Source organism: Amaranthus tricolor, chromosome 12 (assembly GCF_026212465.1).
Source record: "Amaranthus tricolor cultivar Red isolate AtriRed21 chromosome 12, ASM2621246v1, whole genome shotgun sequence".
Classification (NCBI taxonomy): Eukaryota; Viridiplantae; Streptophyta; class Magnoliopsida; order Caryophyllales; family Amaranthaceae; genus Amaranthus; species Amaranthus tricolor.
Window position 1 is genome coordinate 1,577,501 of NC_080058.1, and position 21,805 is coordinate 1,599,305.

The window sequence follows — 21,805 nt, forward strand, 5'->3', positions numbered from 1 at the left end:
AAAAGACAGCAGCAACTCATACCCATAAAAGAGAGCACGGCCAAAGAAATCCCCCGACTCGAAAAAGATAAGCTAAGAAGACATGATTAGTTGGTCACTTCTTTCTATTATGTGATTAATATTATCAGTAGCCTATCCACCCAATATTCAACACAAGGAAAAAAAGATCTAGATTAGTATGAAGTGTAGTGTAGCATATGGTTGGTACAAATTCCATTTCAAATTGTAAAGTTTCCCGTTGAGATATTATTTATTAATTTATTATTTTTGTTTGGTTTCATCTTGTCTAAATTAACACACATCTTATTCTAAAGAGCTAGAAAAATAAGGAAGATTCTATTCTGGATTTGACTGATTTCTTTTGTTTGGCTCAGAGAATGCACTGATAAATTATGCATTACATCACATGATCAATCTCTCTCCATGTGATCAACTGCAATACTTCCATATACCACAGACAAAGACACACACTCACTCACTCATTTTACCAGAGTGTGGGGGCAGAACACAGATAAAGAGACAAAGAGCTAAATTACCTCTATGGACTAATTTAGAGGTATTCATTCGGACCATCGGATCGATTTCGAATTAGGTATTTCGGACCGTGTAAAAATCGGATTTTTTGTCCAAATGGGTTTTTACCTCATTGTAAATCTATTTTTAAAGTCTGGTTAAATCGGATTTAATTATACAAAGTCAGGTAAATATCGAATATGATTTTGAACACCTACACTTTATGTGCATGGATTTGGACACGGACGACGTGGACCTCAGTCCAGATTCCAGAGGGTTTTTTTCCTTTTCTGTTTGTTGCTTTACGTTCATAGCATTTTCCTCCACAATTATTGCAAGCTACTGTCACTACTATCTTAAACCTGTATGCATTTACACGAACTATAAGCCAATATATCTGATGTAATTTAAGTCAGTCGAACAAAACAAGTATATATAGCTATAATTGGAAATCTCTTTTATTCTTAGGTAATACTACCATATTCTTCTTTTACTGATGCCCTAAATAATCCTAAGTATTTATTACTCCACCTTAAATGTCCATGTTTTTGCAACGCTTACACCACATAGAAGTACATTTTTCACAAGAATTGAATACTCCCTTTCTCCTTCTTCTCTTTACCATTAATTTTTATTTTGAGTTATCTCTTTTATTCTGCATTATTTTTATTTTTGAATTATCCTCATTGTTTTTTTAATATTAACTCCCTTTTAATTGCATCCACATATTTTATTTTTTGCTTCATTTATTACCAAAGATCTACATTTTCTTTTACTACTCCCTCCTATTTAACTCACTAGTTCTATTTAGTTTTTCACATTTATCGAGACAATATTTTAACCTTTAATATTTCTAATTATGCTTAATTAAAAATTATGAAAATTTGATATTAATAACCCTTGTATTAAGACAGATCAAAAAAAATCTCAATAGACTATATTCTAACTTATAGATTAAGAATAAAATACAAACTAAGAGTGATAAAAGAATAGAAGGGAGTATTTCTTTGCCATTATCCTAGAGGGACATAGGAGTAAACACGTAATTGTACCTGGCATGATCAATACCTTAGTCCAACTACCTCTGTTTTAAATTGCAACATAAAATATAGATAGTGAGAAGTATTTTCAAGGAGGAAGTATACTGTTGTAAATGATTTGAGCTTACCAAAAACAAAATGTAGGTTGCAACACGGGTGAAACAATTCAATTTTGCTTCAGAATTTGATATGTTTCGCGACCGTTATCAAAACATATTTTTTGCACTATGGAGACGTCAACTCACATTACTAGCGTATGGCTATCTGCATTGAAACAAATAATAATGTCAAACCTTAATTACCAAAAATAAAGATTATAATCCAATCTACTACTAAGTTACGACTAAAAAATCTAAAAACAAAAATCCCTAAATGCTTCCCAACTAGGCTTGTGACCAGACAACAAAACGTGGAAATACAAAACAACATCATTTAAGGTCTTGAAGTGAAAGATATGAAAGATTTAATTCATTATTGCTCAATTAACCCTTTGTCCTTTATCACTTACCAATTAGACTACATCAGTAATAGTACTCATTACTCAATATCATCAATAATAAGAGTTCATGATACACTTGAACATATATAGCTTTAATACAAAACTATAATTAGAAAATAACCCAGTTATTAAAATTATTAAATAATACTAGCTACATCATAACGGCCCAAAAAATAGCATATTAGACCAATTTAAAATTAAATCATGGACTTCGTTGATGTTTAGTAATACAACAAGTTCAACAACCACTTCACCCTATTACCAATTCACTGCTACAGGCTATTACCCCACTTCAGGCAAATGGCTTGAGTCCTTTGTGGGAAAGGAGCCATGACTTGAGCTTTGAAAAGTCCATGTAACTAAGTAAACAGTGCAAACACATTAACAAAGGTTAATGCAGAAAAATCATGAAATCTCACATGCTAATTAAGAATCTGATTAAGCCTAACTTTTAAAAAAAAAAAATAGTACATATCATAATCAATGTCCATATCATACTCTTCAAATCTAGAATAATGAGACGAAGGACTAAATTTATAATAGCAAAAAACAGTTTTTATAACAAGTGTGGATTTGTGAGGCCCACTAAATTTAGCTGTTAGTATATTCAAAGATATCTTTAGTCTTTTCCCCTCTCTCCCTTCTGAAAGTGAGCATAGAGATGCTTGAGTTGAGAATATCAAAGAGAAGGTCAGAAGAAAGAAACATACTTATACCAATTTAATTTCTTTCCCTTACACCTTTTCTAAAATATATAATTTTCAAAGGGGAAGAAGATAAAAGGGGCTAGCTAGAAAAAAGATACTCTCTGGGTGATGCGAGTTTCAAAGACAAAAACAAAATATGCTTTAGAGAAGAACATTTCTTCTTTTTCTATCGTAGGAAAGACAAAGCATATGGGTCAGTCAGGACTCTCCTAACATGGGCAATTCTAAAATATTACAATTCTTCCCTTCCCAATACATTGCAACAACATCATATTCCAGTATTACACGCATATTAATAACAAAATTATTAAAACAATCATATTATGAGGATAAAATTATAAGGGAAAAAATAGATATGAATAATTAAGAAAGTGATGAGATCTTCATCTAAAATAGAAATATAGTAAAATTAAAAATAAAAATTAAAATGAAAAGTATTGTAATCTTTCATAGATAAAGTCAGTATATGGATAATTGTGTACTAAAAAAAGAGATGGAAAAGAGCAATTTCATATGATTTCTACTCTATTCTTCTTCTTCTTCTTCTTCACCCTCTAACCTTACATCCCTCTCATGATCTCTTCTCCCAAAACCCCCTTTTTTACCCATTTCTAGAGATCTGTGGATAAGCAGTGGCAGCGTTCAGTTTTTGTTTTTGTATGCATGTAGTATATTATATACAGACTAGCACGTGCAAGCAATATCATTCACTTTGGAAAGCATCTAGGGGGATGGTATGTAAATAATACTCCTATTCCTATAGGGTATAGTGATAATTCCCATCTTTTAGCTACGGTAAGAATGTCTGAGTTGCAATTACTAGAATCTAGGATGGAGTTTTGATTTAAAAATTAGTAAGGAGATTTTGGAGACTGAAAAATAAAATTTCTTCCTTCATGCTAAATTAGTTGATACATTGGGTTTTGTATTTTTGGCCTCTTGGATGAAAAACTAATTCATTACCATGAGGGAAACAATATGTATTAGTAAATTAATAACAAGACATGAATAATACTCCTAAAAGTTTAGCTTTAAAAGGCATGAGGCGTCCTATGATGAGGCTCTAGGCACCAAGAGTAGCTACTAGACTTTAGGCTTGAGGTGTCATAAAATCCAAAAAAAATAAATTCAAAGTCTTAATCCTTAAAAATCAATAAGAGAAGAGAAATAAAGAATGTGACTTAATATATATGGTAAGTGACTAAGTGTTTGCATCAAATGCATTGAGGTGCTTGCTTTCAAATGCTAGAGACACTCGTCTTAAGAAATCACCTCATGCCTACGCACCCAAGACGCTAGCTTTAGGCACACCTAGGCAAGCTTTTCAAAATTATAAATAAAGGTGTTAAAAGTTGTTAGCCTAAAATATCCGTATAGATAGCGTAATAGATTTTTGCGACCTTTAATTATAGAAATCACAACCACATTCAAAATTTTGCATTTTGGATCAGGTGTCTCAAATCGGTATAAAATCGGATTTTGTGTTCTTATTGGTTTTTACATGACTACAAATCTATGTTCGAAGTTGGGTCAAATCGGATTCTGTTATAAAATCAGATACTAGTTATCAACTTGCAAACCAATATCTATTATTCTTATACTTCCTCTCGAGAAAACCATTAAAATTAATATAATGAATCTTACCCGTATATTCTATTTCAATAAGCATTAAGATGTAAACTCTAGAGAAATGATAAATTAGTGTTATGTTACACAAACTTTTGAAACCTCAAAATCAAAAACTAGAAAAGTATATAATGCTATTAAAAATACTAAAAACAATGAAAAAAAAAAAAAAAACCTATGATAAATTTTTGTACTAGCAGTAACTTATTTGCTGCGTAACGAAGAAGTTCTACTAGATTCAACATTGGGGAATGTAGACAAATAAGACATGAAAGAAGGGATGTCATGGGCTTCCTGGCATATTAGATAAAAAAATTTTAGGTGAAAACAAGAAATCGACATAGAAGAAGGGGTGTCATGGCTTGGTTGTTTGTTACCTCATGGATCAATCAACTAGAAAAGACTATGGGTAAAACAAATTTGAGCACTTTGCCATATAAACGACAGCTTTAGTGAGGTTCTAGTTCATCTTGAACAGTACAACAGCTACATCACTCTACTGTATTAATATATGTAAAAAAAAAAAAAAAAAAAAAACCCTGCATTGACAATGCTGTTATTCTGTATGTACCATTCATAACGCAAAAATACGGTAACGGTCGTGATCGTGGTAACAAAACAGTAATGCGATAATAAGAATAATGTGGTTATTATAACACCAATTATTAACCGAAAGCATGAGATATCCCTCGAAATGGCCCAAAATGTAGTTTATTATTAGACTTCACAAACAAATATATTAGTTCAGGTTTTTAAAACCTTTACAAAATGCCTAATGCGATTGCGATATGGCTTGTTTTACACCATGTGTACCATAGTTTAAATGCTAAATTACCATGGAAAAAAAAGGCAGAAATCAGCATACCCATCTCTTTTATATCCTGACACCGTTGTTTTGTTCATGTTCAACTGATCTCTCAACCACCATCCAAGACAACACTAGTGTCAAATTTTCAATCACTCCAAAGCAATTCACCAAAGCGCTCTGTACTGCCCTGACAAATGATAATCAAATCAGATTAGTGGCTACGAATGCAAATTTCAAAATTCTTATGTTACATAATAACAAAATGCTTCTGTCCCTTTGAATTTGTTATTGAAAGTAACATGTGGTGAAGGAAAATATCACTCTTAGTAGCAAACTCAAAAAACTCAAAAGGATAGAGGAAATATTAGCATAAGAATTCACTTTTAGAATACAATTTCACATCTAATAATCATACAATTGAATATTAGGGAAAGTGTTCAAATGAACAAAAATATGACAAAGACTAGACAGATTTTGAGTGGTGGGACTACAAGTCCATACTTGCACTAAGTGAGCCAAAAATTCACTTAAAACAATTTGGCAGCCTTAACAATAGATAGCATGATAGCTAAAGTAAACCTTAAATCCAAGACTCCAGTTAAAATAAACCCTCACCTTAGGTCCAAACTTTGTATGAATTCATCTGGGAAATAAGATGTTTGATCAAAGATCAGATTAGGTAAAGCGGACAACAATGTTACTTACCTCAAAGTCATTAAGTGACTTCCACCTAGGGTAGAAGACTTAAATGTACGTAACCTTAATGTTATAATCTTTGAAATTAATGAACAAGTTGCTGCCGCTAGACCCGTAATAGCAAACATTAACTACCACTTCACATTTTTAAAAAGTGCACATGCTTTTACGAATTTTAAATATTAGATATAAGTCATTAATAAACCGTTCTATGGTTTTTGGCAAATCGTTGAAGGCAAGAACTTTCATATGCAATACAAAGGAGTCTATTGTAATCACAAGTTCATAAACATTTGATCACCATTACAATGACCTTTACTTACATGTTTCAGGATTGAAAGTGACACATACTCTAGTCCTTGTGTAAACCTTCACCAATAAATGTGTCCTCTTTTCTCAAATATTTCCACATAATCTGCCATTCACTGATCACATAGGCTAAGGCTCCCTGTTTACTATATTTAACAGCAATCTATCTACTACCTGGTTACCTGCAATTCCCAAACAAATCTAACTTGGAAAGCACTTTCTCATCCAATTAGCCAAAAAAAAGTATCCTTTGTATGAACATGGTTTCTTAAAAGCCTAAGCTGATTCATATTGTATTGTACATCCTCCTAGAGCATTCCATTGAGCGGAGTTATCAGTCCTACAGACATGGGAATTGTAATGGAATTCAGAGAAAACTCACTTGTAGTCTAAAGCAAAAATCCCGGTAATAGTAACAGTTATGTGAATATCAATTGTCATACCGTCAAATATCATCCGAAATTATTAAATAACCTTTAAACAGGTCTAAAATGCGTTGAGTACACCTTTATGATACGATAATATCGGTCCTGTAGTTTGAAATTTTTTATACGTTTCATATAAATTTAAATTTTAATATTTCTACCAGGTAATACAATTAATACAAGGAGCCAAGCTAACAATTTATCTGTTACATCATCTCACTCCCAGCCTATACTGATAAAGTTCACCAAGTACTACTGCAGCCATTACTATTAAGCTGTCTGATTCCCGATTTTGTGACCTGTTTCTAAATAAAAGTTATCACACCAAGGACCACCAAACCCAATATAACATGTTAATAAATATCCAGATGGCCACAAATAGCGAAACTCCAGAATAAAGGATTGCTTTCTATGGGCCCTCAAAGGATTTAAGGAGCCCAGCTCTGCATTGGAAGTGATAAGTTGTGCACTTCAGAACAAAAATGTTAATTTCAAAGCATTAAAACCGATATATTGGGTAGGGGCATTCCGAGAATCGAACTCGGGACCTCTCGCACCCAAAGCGAGAATCATACCACTAGACCAAATGCCCTCTCTGATGATTGGTCCATAGATTTGATTGAAATATTAAAACCCGTCTGCATACAAAATGGACCTTTGTCGTCACTATTGTTTACTTGCACCTACTATATAAAAGTAGAAGTATTAGCTTATGTGAAACTAACTCTGTGACTAGAGTATTAATTCTTTTTAGTGAATATTTATATTAAGAATACACATTCACCCCTAACTGTATACTCCAAGAAAACCACAAAAGATAATATAAAAATAAAATATTAGATTAAAATACATTGACCCAGAATAAGTAAAAATTCTATCTATCACACCACACAGTCAGAGTGGGAGCAGAAAGATTGGAACATGAAGAACACAAAGATCATCAATGACGGACTATAAAGAGCATGGTAGAACCACAATTCAGTCCTCATATCATCCTAGCTTTTATTAGCAAAAATATATCACAGCACAAGTGCAAGTAACCTTAGCAACAAGCCAACAACATGTGCAAAATTAAGAATAAGTACATCAAAAGGATAAATTCGGGCTTCTAGACTGAATATATAACAACAAAGGAACAGGAAGCATCTTTTTTTAGCCTAGTTGTCTTATCTATAATTATCCAGCGCTTAGGTCAAAGATAAACGGCAATTGATGGAGGAGGGAAAAGTAGATACCTAATTCATCTCCATACCAATCTTCCAAAATGGTTTATGAGCTCCCCATCAACACTCCTACTTCCCGAAATGATTTATGTATCATAATGCTTCGTACCCCATCAATGTGTTGTGATAAACCTTTCGCCACTGGCTAAATCAGTGTTGATTCGTCATTCTCAACTCCACAAATATACATTTTCAATGCTACACGAAGACATAACATCCTACCATCTACTGTCGCTAGCATCTGTTCAAAAAAAAGAAAAATATAAGAAAGCATGCCATAGAACATAAGCCTTAATTAATCTCCAGATACGATCATAAATAAGTATTACAATTGCAGACAGGAGCATAAAGGACCAAGGATAAACGGATTTGGTATATTTTGGTAAACGCACGACACAATTACATAAAAGAAAAGGTAAAAGATACAGGAAAGAGTGCATAACAGCATAACATTATATTGGAGCTTTAGCTAAACTAAATTTGAACAGGAGTAACAATGGCTAAAAAAGCTTCCAAAGCTCCTAAAAACTAATTTCTGCAAATTTTACACAAACTTTTTCAACTGCAACATCTTGTATAATTCTCGTAATTAAGTACTTTATCAAGTTCACCATACCATGACCCATGGTTCTTCAATCTAATTGAAGAAGCAATTAGTGTAACCATTCATGAATAGCCCTATAAATGTTTCCACTAGATTAATTGCATAATGTAAGGGCTTTAGATATACAACTATTGATAGACAAGAAATCATCACCAAAAAGTACAAGTAATCAAAATGCTTCATCACATAATACTAACATCTTTAATCCTTTGATGTAACGAAAAGAGATTAGGTGCAACATTGCAACCATTCATGTAGAACAACCAATTCTGCATTGCTTATTTAGTTATTTTAACTCAATTTTCACATATAATAAGTTCGAAAAAAGTTAATAACGGTTTTCTCTTTCAACCTATCTCCAAGAAGGACTAGTTCTCTCTCCTCTTACCTGTGCAAGATTCTCTACGAAAAAAAGGTTAATAATGGCTAATAAATCACATAAAGTATTATTAGTTAATAACTAATAAGGGCCATGAATTTAGATAAATGGTTGTCCAATTTAATTCACAACTACCTTTCAAAACAAGAAATTTAATTCGCAACTACAATTAAAATCAAATTAATTTGGATGAAAGGTAATAGCTCGCAATAAGCCTTAAATTAAGTTATGTAAAATCATAGTATAAGTTCAGATTACACAATAGGATGGAGCCTTAACTCCATTACACAATGTGTCCATTGTAGAGGCTTCATAAATTACTTCACCAATCCTTTGATCTTACTATATTCTCCATATTTTCAAAAATCCCATAAAAATTGGCCGTTGATCAGTAAGATTAGTTAGGATCACATATAGCTCGTCTTGAAAAGAGGCATAAAATAATATAAAATATGGAGCAAAATCAAAAAGATTATAAACCCTACAAATTATATAACAATATGACCTAAAACCCTAAATACGATTAAAATTACTTCAATCCAATCACATCACAATTCATAAAATATGCCATGTAGTTTTTGATATGTAATCAATAATCATGCAACAAAAACATTAAATCGAATCCGTAAAAAGTGAAAACACTCGATAACAAAACATACATGTTTCTATATTTCCGGATAACGTATAGCAAGTTTAATTTAGTATGAGAATTTTAAAAATGATGACCGTAATTCTTCGATTGGAGTTAAAGAGACTAGGCGCCATTGTAGGAGACTGCGAGAAAATCCCTATGTCTTCCCTATAGTCCATTGTTAAAGCTCTCAATGAGTTCCATATTGCATGGCGCGCAATTATTTCCAGAAGGGTACTCGACTTTACTTGTTTTTCCTCTCCGCGCAGGATTTGAAATTTAAAAAAAAGAGACCGCTCTCCAGGCCAGGTCCAATAATATTAAAAAAAAGATCGAAAAAAAATTTTTAAAAATGATGCTTATGGTTGATCCTATTTGAAGTTCGTGTAATAACCTATTGAAGTTGTTGTTATAATCTATTGAAATTGTTGTTATAACCTATTAAAACTGGTATTTAAAATTGGTGTTATAACCTATTCAAGTTGGTATTATAATCTATTTGGAGATACCAACTTTAATAGGTTATAATATCAATTCTAACAAGTTATAATATCAATTTAATAGGTTATAACACCGGCCAATTCCAAATAAGATTACGTAGTGCGTGTTTTTCTGATAGTTGTTTTAATAAGTAATAATGGACTAGCCAATTTGAGACGCATCTTTTATAAAGACGGTCTCAAGTAAAAATTTGTATTTTTATTATAGGGATAAGAGAATTTCCATTCCCATTCCAATTCCCATATTCATTTTCATTCCCAAATACAACAGGTAAATAGACATTAATTTTTATATTTTGGGTTCCACTTGCAACGTTGTATCTTTTACTCTCGTTTTTACAATTCCCTTTTAATTAGCTCATTAATTCATTTACCTTTTTTACTATTTTTTTTAAAGAATTTGCTTTATTTTTTTAGATTGTGTTGATTAAATTTGTCTCATTTATATTTTTAACCATGAGCAATACTCTTTTAATTAGTAGTTAAGGGAACTTATTAGTTCTATTCCTAACTTGTATAGGTTCCCAGTTCATAAGAGGAAAGTAAGACTTAGTTGGATGATTTTTGTAACTTTTGGTCATGCAGTGACGCTTGCAGGTACGTACACGCAGTAATTAACCCTTATATACAATTTTCCTTCAAGAGATCATTGTTTATTGTTTATTGTGATAATGCATTGTATCGAAACTATGAGGTACTAGTGAATACACTTTATACGAAAAGCTATCGACTATGAAATCCTTGCGCTTAGAATAGTTATAGAGAATGAGAGTCTTAATAGGAAGCGAGGATCACCCCCTTATTTATTTAAGAATTAGATTATGCCTTACTTGGAGTTAGAATGACTCCTTTATAGGTGAATTTCATATTTTGTTGAGTGGCTCAGTGGGTTTTGGTGTGCTGCTATCTCAGGGCGCTCATTAATAGTCAAAAGCAGGAGTTATTCCCATTTGATAAAGTATTAGATTATGATTAGCTGGTGTGACTCAACTGGATTATGTCCGGTTGATTTAATAGTCCCCTAGGCGAGAACCGACGGGATCGTCGTATGGGGGGTATGAGCATACTTTTGTCATTGGGCGCCGGATGGCCGATACCGCCCCTTGACCGAGGTGTTACTATTCGGGCCTTGCAAACCCCAATATGGTGGTCTCTTCACTGGATGAGTACCCCAGTGTGTTAGTTTTTCCCGAAGGTAGGACTCGAGAGGGTCAGCTGGAGGGGGTATGAGCTCATACTTTGCCATGGGCGCCAGATGGCCGATAACGCCCTTGGCCATGTCACTCTGCCAGAAAGTAGAGAAAAGATCCACTGATAGAAAGTTATTCAGTGATAGAAAGTTTATTCATTGCTCGAAAGTTATTTAATGATAGAAGGTTCATTCTTTGATACAAAGCTTACACATTGATAAAACGTTTACTCATTGATACAATAGTTTATGCTAGTGAGAAGTGTGCCTAAGTTAAGTTACCTCAAGGGTATTACAGACTATGATCACACTTACCTTAAGATAGACAAGCTCTATAAGGTCATGTGTTAGGTATTCTGTTAATGCCTTGGTTGAGTTGATACTATGCATGTTTTGCAAGAGTTTATGTTTTGAGAAGAGGAGTGTGAAGACCTACATTCTACCCAAGAACACATGGTTCGGGTTGGAAAGTACGTAATGAGTTTAAGAAGCATAAGTGGACGATAAATGGTTACTATCTGTGCTTATGTCTTATGAAATCATCTTATGTTGTTGTATAACATAATGTTATCTAGTAGTTGGCCTTATTATTTTTTGATGCTAGTTACTAACGTGTACGTGTTTGTTTTTATGTTTGATTGTTGATGACTTTCTATGATTCTCTTGCTATGACACAATGGCCTTTGGTCTAATGTCGAGCAGCAAGAGGATCATAGACAGGCGTAGTAGGTATTGGAGCTTGTTTTGCATTGCATTGGGTTGGGGGATAGTGATGAGGGCGAAGCATAACCTGTGTCACACCGTTATCTTTTATTTTGTAGCTCTTGTTATCTTTTGTGAACTTTTGTAGTATATTTTTTGTTATGAGGCCTTGTGTCCTCCCCTGTATATTTGTATTTCCGCTGCGTAGTTTATAACTCTGTATGGTTTTAAGGAGTTAAGTCATTTTAAAACGCAAGCGTTGACACTGGAACCACGATCCATGCTTGGCATGTTGATTTGAGAAGTCGGCGACGAATCATTCCGCCATGGTGTGAGATTTTAAGTCAATGATGCCTTAGATTATTTTAATGTTTTTATTGTGCTAATTGCTCTACCACATGTTCGATTTTCAGAAGAGATGCTGCCGAAATTCTCACTCACCTTTTTAAAGTTAATATTAAACATTTATCCAAATTCTTTTCCTTTCCTTTTATGTAACACCCGAATTTCCTCCCGTCCTTTACGGTTTTGATTTCGTTAAGGGGTCGAAAATTCAAGGGTGTTACAGAAAGTGAAAATGCCTAAAGCAAGACAAATAGATCATCCACTATGTCATGTGTTTTCACTCCTATTCTCAATAATACTCGATATAATAATTGCTTTATTAAGATTAAAATAATAATAGAAAACATATATCTATTCAATAAAGTAGTAATTTAAGTAATATTTAGTCCTATAAATTGTTTTTAAAGCGTTGTAATTAGCTTTTCAAACGTCAAAGATGGGTTTTAATATATTATTTTTCAATATTTTTATATATTAAGTTCGATTTTCGTTGCCTCCTAGTTATCCTCTCCTCCCCTCGGTCAACTAAGTATATTAATAAAAAAAATAGTATTGCTACAAAAAATATTAATACTTTACAAAATTAATTACAATATTAATATCTAACAACTATAAAATAAAATATGATAAATAAATAAAAATTAGAAATCGAATATCTGAGTTTGCAAATAACCAAATCCCGATCCGATTTACAAATAAGATATTCAATCAAAATTATCCAATTTTCAAAAAACAGATAAATTATCCAATTTCAAAAATCAATTACCAAATATTTCGAATCGAATAATTCAACTCGAATATTTTTTACACCCCTACTGACAAGTCATACAAAAATTCCTAATCAATAAGAAAAAAAAAATAATATTAAAATAAACAAAATCAAAAAAATAAATTAAAATAACAAAACCCTAACCCCATCGCATCCAATAACATAAGAGTGGTTTATAAATCTCACAAATAACTACTCCTTTCGTTTTTTTAAGTTCTTCCACCTTAGTTTCATAAGTTCTTCTACTTTAGAATACTTTTTGTTTTTGGAAAGTTTTTATCCCACTTTTACCCCTTAAAATCCTCATTTTTCTTTTAATTTACTCCTTTTCTTTTATTTATAATTATTTTGTCTCTCATACTTTCAATACAATTATTACTTCACACTACTATTTGATTAAAATAATACCCACTACAACCTAATACTTCTAATACAATCATTACTTCACATTACTATTTAATAAAAAAGAACGAAGAGAGTATTATTTAGTATGACTTTTTCCAACTCATACTCATACACCCTTGTGGACTTACCGACCGTTCCTTGCGACTCAAACACGTTGAATTACAAATGTCAACAAATCCAATAAGACTTTAGGGTTTAGAATAATTGCAAAATAACCGTCTTCTTCAGAGCTTCATCAATGGAGTCTTTATTAGGGTTGAAGAAGACAAAATCTAACCTCCATGAAAATTACAAATTAGTTCCATGGTTGAATTGGGAAGAATGGGATTCCGTCAGACTTTCACTCTTCTCCACTTCTCCTGATTTCGTCGCCAAAGCTCTTCGTAAAGTATAAACCCTAATTCCTCATTTCATCACTTATCTTCAAAATGTTTCCAAATTTATCGTGATTATGTTTTCTTATAATTGATTGTGTTATAGGTAGGGGCATGGCGGTGCAGAGGACATTTGCCAATTTTAGTTGAAGTTACCGCTTCGATAGTTGAAATTCAGCAAAAAGATCCTCACTTTAGGTAATCATTGTTTTGATTAATTTGTTTCTTGCAGTTCATTGTTATTTGGATATGTTATTATGGTGCCTAATGGTTGTAATTTATGTTTGTGATTGGATTGTAGAGTTGAAATGAGTGATGGAGCTTCTGATTCAGAAGAAATGCTTGCTATGCTTTATACAATGGCCATTATGAGGTGATCGTTACAAGTTAATTTTAATGTGATTAATTGAGTTTTTTTAGTGATATTTTGTGTTTGTAACTTCTCCGAGGTTTGATTGATATTGTTAAGGAATTACGTAAATGTGAAAATATATGGAAAATTATAATTAGTCAAGTTCTAGAGTTTTAAAAATGTAACGCAATCGCCTTTTTTGATTCTTTTATTTATAGGATAAGTATTGTATAGTATACTAAGGGTACATTATCACTTATTTAAGCTCGGATAAGTTTACTCCAACCCTAAAAAGTTTGATCAAGTTATAACAAGTTTTACGGAGAATCGGAGGCAATCAGGGACTGACTAGAAATTATGACCAACATTATCCCATACCATATCACTTTTGTATTTTCACATCTTAGTAAGTTATATTAAGTTCAGCTCTTGTTTCAAGTTAAATATAGTTTACTCATTGAGAATTTTTAATGCCAAGCAATTAAGATTAGTTTAAGTTTGTTGATATGTTGCGGGAGGGGAGAACAAGCCCCTATTGATAAGGACATTCATTCTTGCTTTATTTTACGGAGAAACATAGAAAACTTGATTTAAAATACCAAGCAGTTTATGTGTCTATAGTTTTTTTTGGGAAGACAAATGAAGTAAAATTAAAGATCTATAGATATCTTTATTAAAAAATTTATTTTCTTATTTAGTTTGAAATATCCTACAACCATACTTTGAACATGAAATGTCAAATGTGAAATGTGTTTATTGGTTTCTACTTCAATCAACTTTAAAATATAGCAATAGGAAGCATTAAAAGAGAACTTTGTTGCATGCTCATTGCTTGACAAAGGTAAATACGCTATTTGAATGTTGAGGATTTTGCTTAGTAGATTTGTAACACATAATAGTTGCATAGTTGCGTATACATGTGGTTTGCTATTCGATGTTGCTTGGGATTCATGATCATTTCTTAGGCTTTCTATTCCAAATTTGCAATCGTACTTCATTTGAATCTGCAAACTGTAATTTCTAATTATTAATTTTAGACATTTAAATCTGCTATTCTAAGGCTTGTGAATGGTCCGCTTGAAAAGTTATGCAAAGTAGCAGGGTCATCGATAGCTGATGCTGCTGAAGAAATTGGTATGCCACGGATGCTGGTCGATATTCGTCACGGTAAGAACAAAATAACTTTTATGATTTGGATACGGTTCATTAGCTTTTTGGCGTGAAATCAATATGTATGTAGTAACAAGGATAGGGCTGCCCATGCGTTATTGGATAATTTCCAAAACTACTTATGGTTGTCTTCTAGGCTAAAGATTGATAAGATATATTGTTTCTTTGTTTGCTTGCTGGGAGCCTGGGGCTTTGCCAATCTTCATTGTCAGTCGTGATTATTATGATGAATTCTAATTTATCTTGTCTAATTTTCCCTTCTTTATGCAGAGGGTTCACATCGAGAGCTTCCTTCCCTTCGGCTGCTTCGTTTAGCATCAACTAAGGTTTGTAGGTCCTTTATTTATTGATGTGTCTGAATAACTAGCTATTATCAATTATTGTTTTCAAGCACAACTTGAGTTCAAATCCCACAAAGTTGATGTAGATATCTCCCTGTTCATTAACCAATTTTTATGGAGCTCTGTTCATTACTGATTATTATGGAGGGAGATTTTGGTTTCCTCAAACTTATCTCCTCCTTTAATATAGGATTTCTTAGTTCATGTAAGCTTCTGTAAAGCACAGAAATTGCACAAAATCACATTTAGTTATACATTTTTGACTTGTTGACAATGCTTATTTGTGATGTTTAATTATTATTTATAGCAAAATAATTGATGCTGGTAACAATCTTTTTCTCTTGCATTTGTTACATATCCAGGCACTTAATTGGTTGAAATCCTTTTATTGGAATCCTCAGAAGAATGCAATTCCTTGCCGAAGTAGCAAAAGTGCAAATGTCCGGAAGGAAATTAAGTCAAAATTACGTGAAATGGCATTTTGCTTGAAAGTCAAGCAGAGTTCTGGGTCAAGTTCTTCACGAATCAAGGGTAACGATGCAAATTAATTTAACATCAATGAAAAAATCGTTCTGCTAGACTCCTTAGTTTTTAGTGTCCTCTTTTAAACTCTTTTGTGTCAGCTACATAGTACGGTTTGTTTTTCATATTTTCCTTTTAACCTGGAGTGTTGATGTTTTATAGCCATTCACTTTGACATATGAATTCTGCGACTGTGTTTGATGCATTCTCGACAGTACTTGGGCTTTTCTTAACTAGTCTTCGTTGATCTTGGAAACTCCCTGCTTATAAAGCCATGTAAAATCAATTGGTTAAGGTTCATGCAAGTCAATTGGACATTGAATCATAGAAAAATAATACTCAAATCTATATTACTGGTACTAGGTCTTTTATTGGTTTTTGTTGTGCTTATATGACAATCAGTTGTTTGGGAGCTTAGAATTCTTTGAAGGGTTTGGGTTGTTTAAAATTGGAAAATATCTTGAAATTGGAGCTTAAATTTTGCAAAGTTCCATCTAGTAAAGCTATGCAAGATCGGTTGGTTAAGGTGCATGCAAATCAATTGGAGATTGAATCATAGAAAAATAATATAGGAAAGTTATTACTTTTACTAGGTTTTTTTGTTGGTTTTTGTTGTGCTTATATGACAATCAGTTTGGGAATTTTGGAATACTTTGAAGGGGTCAGAAAAAATCTTGAACTTCAAGCTTAAATTTTGCAAAGGGAGTTCCCTCTTGTGAAACATTTGGGTTTACTATTGATAGTTATCTGATGTTTACTGTGTATCTTACTTGCTTCTTAGATATTCTCATGCTTCACCTGCACAATTTTATGAATATCATCTTGAACATAACACTTTCTGGTCTTATATAAGATACTGTGATTCTTGTGGTTAAGACTTAGATTAAGATACATGGTACATTGGCTTGCATGCTATAGCTCTCTCTATTGTATGCTTTATTTTGTCTGGTCCTTTTTTTACTTTACTTATGTACTCTATTATTATTTCTAGGACTTGATATGATATGGCCTCTTTTTAGGTGCTAAAGTTCATGAACAAATTGTTGGTGCTACATTACATGGGCGCCATAAATTGTTTTCGCCTTTGGCCAGCAAAGTGCAAGCTTTTAAAAATGTAGGTAAGACATTCTTGAATCGTTTTTGAACTCTTAAGGAGATCCACACTTTTTATAATTAGTAGTAAGTTATTTTGTTTGTATTTCTTTGTGCTGTTGATGTTGTAATTGCTTCAGACTTCAGTGAAAACTGTTTGTGTATTTTCTGTTTCTCGCATTACAAGCTTAGCTAACCTCTATTGTTGATGCTATGTGGGTCTTTAAGTGTGATTTATTTAGACCTCAAAATTTTCTATGATTTTTTGCTGTCTTGTTGCTTTATAAGGAGTGTTCAAAAGAGCTAGATTAGTTTCTGTGATATGAATTATGAGGTATGTTGTCATGAGCTTACATTTTGATCTGCACATAAAATAAAGATACTAATGGTTTCAAACTGAAAATTCAGAAGTAGAAGATGATTTACAGGCATTCAATGAGTCTGATTTTCTTCCATTGAGTTAAGAAACTCTACAAATTACTCGTAATAATCTCGTGCTTGCTCCCTTTCTAGTGACCTAGACTCCTCTATTTACAGATTTGGAGTTCATTTCTCTCTTCTTCCTCTTGCTTTCTCAATCTCACTACATTCTAATGGGTTTACGCGGTAATCCTATTATAAACGCCATCACCCAAAACCTTGTTTATTACATTTAGCTTCCATCTCTGGCTTCGAACAATGAAATTATAGAACTTTTGCAGGAGATAAGAAACTTCTGGTCACTTGTGTCTGTGGTGTATTCATGTATATCATCTTATGATCTCACCAATACAAATTTGATCTTTTGAATTTCAAATGTGAACTATAAAATTATTTTGATTAGGCATTTACCATTATATAATTTATATGAACAGAAAGAAACCATCATGAAAGAAATATAAACATTTTTTATGATTTCGTCGAAGCAAATTTACAAGTCACAACCAATGTTACTGATTAATTTGCAATTCTGCACTTTTCTATCTTCAGCTGGTGTGGTAAATCAATAGAGTTACCTACCCTGTTTAAGTTTCTTTTGCCTTATTGAATTGGTTAAAGCCTTACAAGTTACAACAAATTGCATTTTGTTTTTTTGATATACAGGATCCAGTAAGCAGATTACAAGGACTCTGAAGCATCTTGTTCAACTGTACTCTTTCTTCCCATCAGATGTGGTTTCTATGTTACTCGAGTTATTACTTGATGTATCAAACTCAACAGAATCAGTGGATTCCCCTGAGAAAATTCAAATCAATATAACCTTAGATGTTGCACGTGCTGTATTTGATGAATGGAAACCTGTGATAATTAAGGTTTGTAAGAAGGAACCAGCGGTATTATTGACCCTTTTAAAAGCAGTTATTGATATGATCGAGTCTCGGAAAACTATTAGAGATGATTTCGGTAATTGATGAACCTTCTCATTTATGTTTCTTCTACTCTGATATTGAAATTTTGTTCTTGTTTTATGTTAGTGATTTCTGCCATTGTTTTAGTTGATTTACTTTCATAGTGTTACCGTGAGCGAATTTATGATCTTTATCAGTTGAAATATGCTTCTTAAGAATTAAGATCCTATCACATCTAGCATGACACCATTGCACAAAATTTTCTTTGCAGCTATTGATAATTGTGCTGCCTTCTTTAATTGTGTTACTGTGATGGTGCTGTTCCCACTGCTTCCACATATGCAATGAAGATGTCTTTAGGTCCCTGTGATGAGTACTCTAATAGCTAGAAATTTTCAGTCATTAGATGCTTTATTTTTTGTTTTTCTCCACCTTTTTTGGCTGCTGATCTGAACATCATTTTATGTATGCATTTTAGGAAGTGAAAATTTCAACCTGTCAGTGTATGACTCGGAGATGGAACGAATCGGAGTTCTTTCTTCTCTTTTTATGTGGCTGGTGCAAGTTCTAAAAGGTCTAAAGTTAACCCAACATGAAGGTCATGAAAGCCTAATAGATGCCAACGGTTGCCTTCCTAAATCATTACTGATTCAACTTGTGCGGAGATGCTTTCACATCTCAGATTCTGAAAACCGTGAGCTTCTGGATTCAGCTTTGTTGTTAGCAGAAATTGTTAGAGATGACCATCTGAGTAATAAACTCCACAAATTGTCTTCACTGACAAAACTTTATCCAAAATTCGGTGAAGAAGTTGCTTCAGATTTGAACACCGATAATTATATTCTCCAGGACGAGTGCATTCGTCAAGCTGCAGAAAAGTTTGAAATGATTAAACATCATAGAAACAGCAATGCAAGTGTTCTGAGTACTCAAGATGAGACTATGGAAGATACAAGTATTTGGACGATTGCTAAATCATGGAAACCATGCCCTATTGGGATGTTGCCTCGAGCTATGGATTCGTTAGGATGTCTACCTGTTCTGGACATTGACTTAAATTGTGAAACTAAGGCTTCCTTGTACTCCATAAACACCGAGAAACATCTGAAATCAGCTTTTAACTCCATGGACTCTGAGAAACATCTCGAATCAAAGCAATCGAGTAAAAGAGAAGCCAGCTGTGATGTCGATGCATTGAATGACTCAAGCATTAAGCGGATGAGAAAGATGCAGAATTCTGACTTTTCTGAGCCTAATAATTCGGCTTCCATCACAACATCTGACGGGCTCAAAGGTATGCTTTTAATTGGCGGTATTTGGAAAAAAGTGGGGAATCGAGAGTTGCAAGATATTAAATCTCAGATCGGCATTTTAGTGACTAAAAGATAGAGCCAAGTAATGAACTACCAATCCAAATTTTCACTGTAAGTTATTAATTGCTAGAATTCAGTTTATAGTTCTATTTTATGTCATCACAAAATATGCCACAAATATTGTGCTTCTGATTAAACAGTTATCATATGTTGCCCTTGTAATGTTTTGATTATAGGTTTACAAGGGTTTTTGATCATACATAGTTTCTTTAATGAATACGTTTCATTTCCCAATGAACAATTTTTGTTAAGGCAGGAATTTTTATTTATTTTTTTTTTTTGAGAATATTGGATAATAATTGGGGCATTTCTGGACACTGATGGAAAGAATGTTTATCTCTGCCATAAATCTCCATGTGTGAATTGTGATGTTATATATCAGTAAATGTACCTGTTATCCTTGCAGTATTTCAAACCAAATTTTCCTGACCAGATGTCTGCTTACCTCTGTCCAGTTTCCGATCATCTACCATTTGCACGGTGGAGGAAGGTCGGCAGGGGCGACCTGAGAACACATGAGCAGAACAGAGAAAAAGTAATTACCACCTCCCTGAAACTCCGAGCCAAACTCCCCAAGCCAAATCGCCTTAGTTTGGTGATTTGGCCTGGGAGGCATGGATGTCTGGTTCATGTGGTCTAAGGTCGCTCCTGTAGGATTTCACCACCTGTCGTCGAACGAACTTGAACTTATCATAATCTTATGATAGGGGGCTGAATGAATGAACGATTGCTGATGGTTGATCATTATTTGGATGTTGATTTTATAGTGATATCAGAATATCTTTTTGTAGTACATGAGTACTCCAGTGTACTGCATAAGATATATTTGTATTACGATTCTATTTTTTAAGTGCGTACTTTGTACTACTTAATATTTGTACTAAGTTTGTGGAGTTTAGGGACCGATAGTAACCTGACTTTGTAATCTTGATTTTGACCCCGGTTTCAAAATAGATTTTCAATTATGTAACAATAAATATAGACACAAGAATTGATTTTGAATCGACTTAAAACATCCCACTTGAAATATACGTGATGACTCAAATGAATATTTCTAGTGTATTACAAATTATTTTTGTTTATATTATTGTTAACCTGCTTGTACTCTGCTGAGTTTTAACCAAGGAGCTCGAGAGAGAAAAATGTTGCAATTTATCTAAGACGTAGTATCTTCTTAGCTTTGAACCTATCCGAACAATCCGTTTGATTATTGGTAATAAAATGGCGTGAGTAATTATTAAAACTTGATGTAATATAATATATTAGTAAATTTACTTGATAAGGTTTATAATCAAAGTGTCTTACTCTAACCATTCTTTCTCTTTCGAGAAATTATGTAATACCCTGAATTTCCGACCCTTTGTACGAAATCAAAATTGTAAAGTATGGGAGGAAATTCATATTTAAGGGGAATGCTCTACTACCATAAGAATATGTAACATATTTTATGAAAATTAAAACTAAAATTTATGTTCATTAACATTATTAATACAGTGGTCAAGTATCTTGAAAAATTTAATTGAACTTTCTTTGCGAGATCTTTCAAATATTAAAGTCCATTTTAGCCCATCTATTTCTCCTAGTTTGCCTCAAATGTAACTTTAGCATAATAAAATCAATTTATCTTATTTATAATTCATTAACTCGGAATAAATAAGTTTTTTAAGGGTCGATATTCTTTAAAAATAAACTTACTTATAATATATTTATAAATAAATCCATTTATGGGGTATAATGGTTGAAAATATACTCTTTTATTGTTTATAATTTTATTTAAATTTTTTAAAGACAAAATATTAGGATTAAATAATATGTGATTTATTTTCGGCAGTTAGATCCAATATATGAATATATTTTACAGTGAATTCAATAAAGATTGGTTT

General features: G+C 32.8%; 2 protein-coding genes and 1 non-coding gene across 6 annotated transcripts in view; 1 reads left to right on the plus strand and 2 right to left on the minus strand.

Moving 5' to 3' along the window:
• Window positions 1-5,522, minus strand: part of LOC130796895 (heat stress transcription factor B-4-like) — a 13,239-nt gene extending 7,717 nt beyond the window's left edge. Inside the window, exons 1-3 of one of the 3 annotated variants that reach the window (XM_057659323.1) lie at window positions 5,251-5,522; window positions 1,682-1,817; window positions 732-875 (exon numbers count right to left, since the gene is read on the minus strand). The gene's annotated coding sequence lies outside the window, so the exon portion shown is untranslated. Of the gene's footprint in view, window positions 1-731; window positions 876-1,681; window positions 3,771-5,250 lie in introns of those variants that run through there. The other 2 variants (XM_057659322.1, XM_057659320.1) reach the window with 2 other exon arrangements.
• A 1,621-nt stretch (window positions 5,523-7,143) lies between these two features.
• TRNAP-UGG (transfer RNA proline (anticodon UGG)) lies at window positions 7,144-7,215 on the minus strand. The gene has a single exon. It is a non-coding gene; the product is annotated as a tRNA-Pro (tRNA).
• Window positions 7,216-13,480: 6,265 nt separating this feature from the next.
• On the plus strand, window positions 13,481-20,271 carry LOC130796707 (uncharacterized). 2 transcript variants are annotated; one of them, XM_057659075.1, is made up of 9 exons: window positions 13,481-13,758; window positions 13,851-13,942; window positions 14,046-14,117; window positions 15,157-15,263; window positions 15,537-15,592; window positions 15,970-16,138; window positions 17,149-17,247; window positions 18,305-18,604; window positions 19,028-20,271. In XM_057659075.1, exons 1-9 carry the CDS (start codon window positions 13,609-13,611, stop codon window positions 19,936-19,938), a joined length of 1,956 nt encoding a protein of 651 aa, XP_057515058.1. In that variant the 5' UTR covers window positions 13,481-13,608; the 3' UTR covers window positions 19,939-20,271. The 2 variants fall into 2 exon arrangements, with proteins under 2 accessions (XP_057515058.1, XP_057515059.1); XM_057659076.1 differs by lacking the exons at window positions 13,481-13,758; window positions 13,851-13,942 and having other exon boundaries at window positions 14,065-14,117; window positions 15,134-15,263.
• Window positions 20,272-21,805: the final 1,534 nt, after the last annotated feature.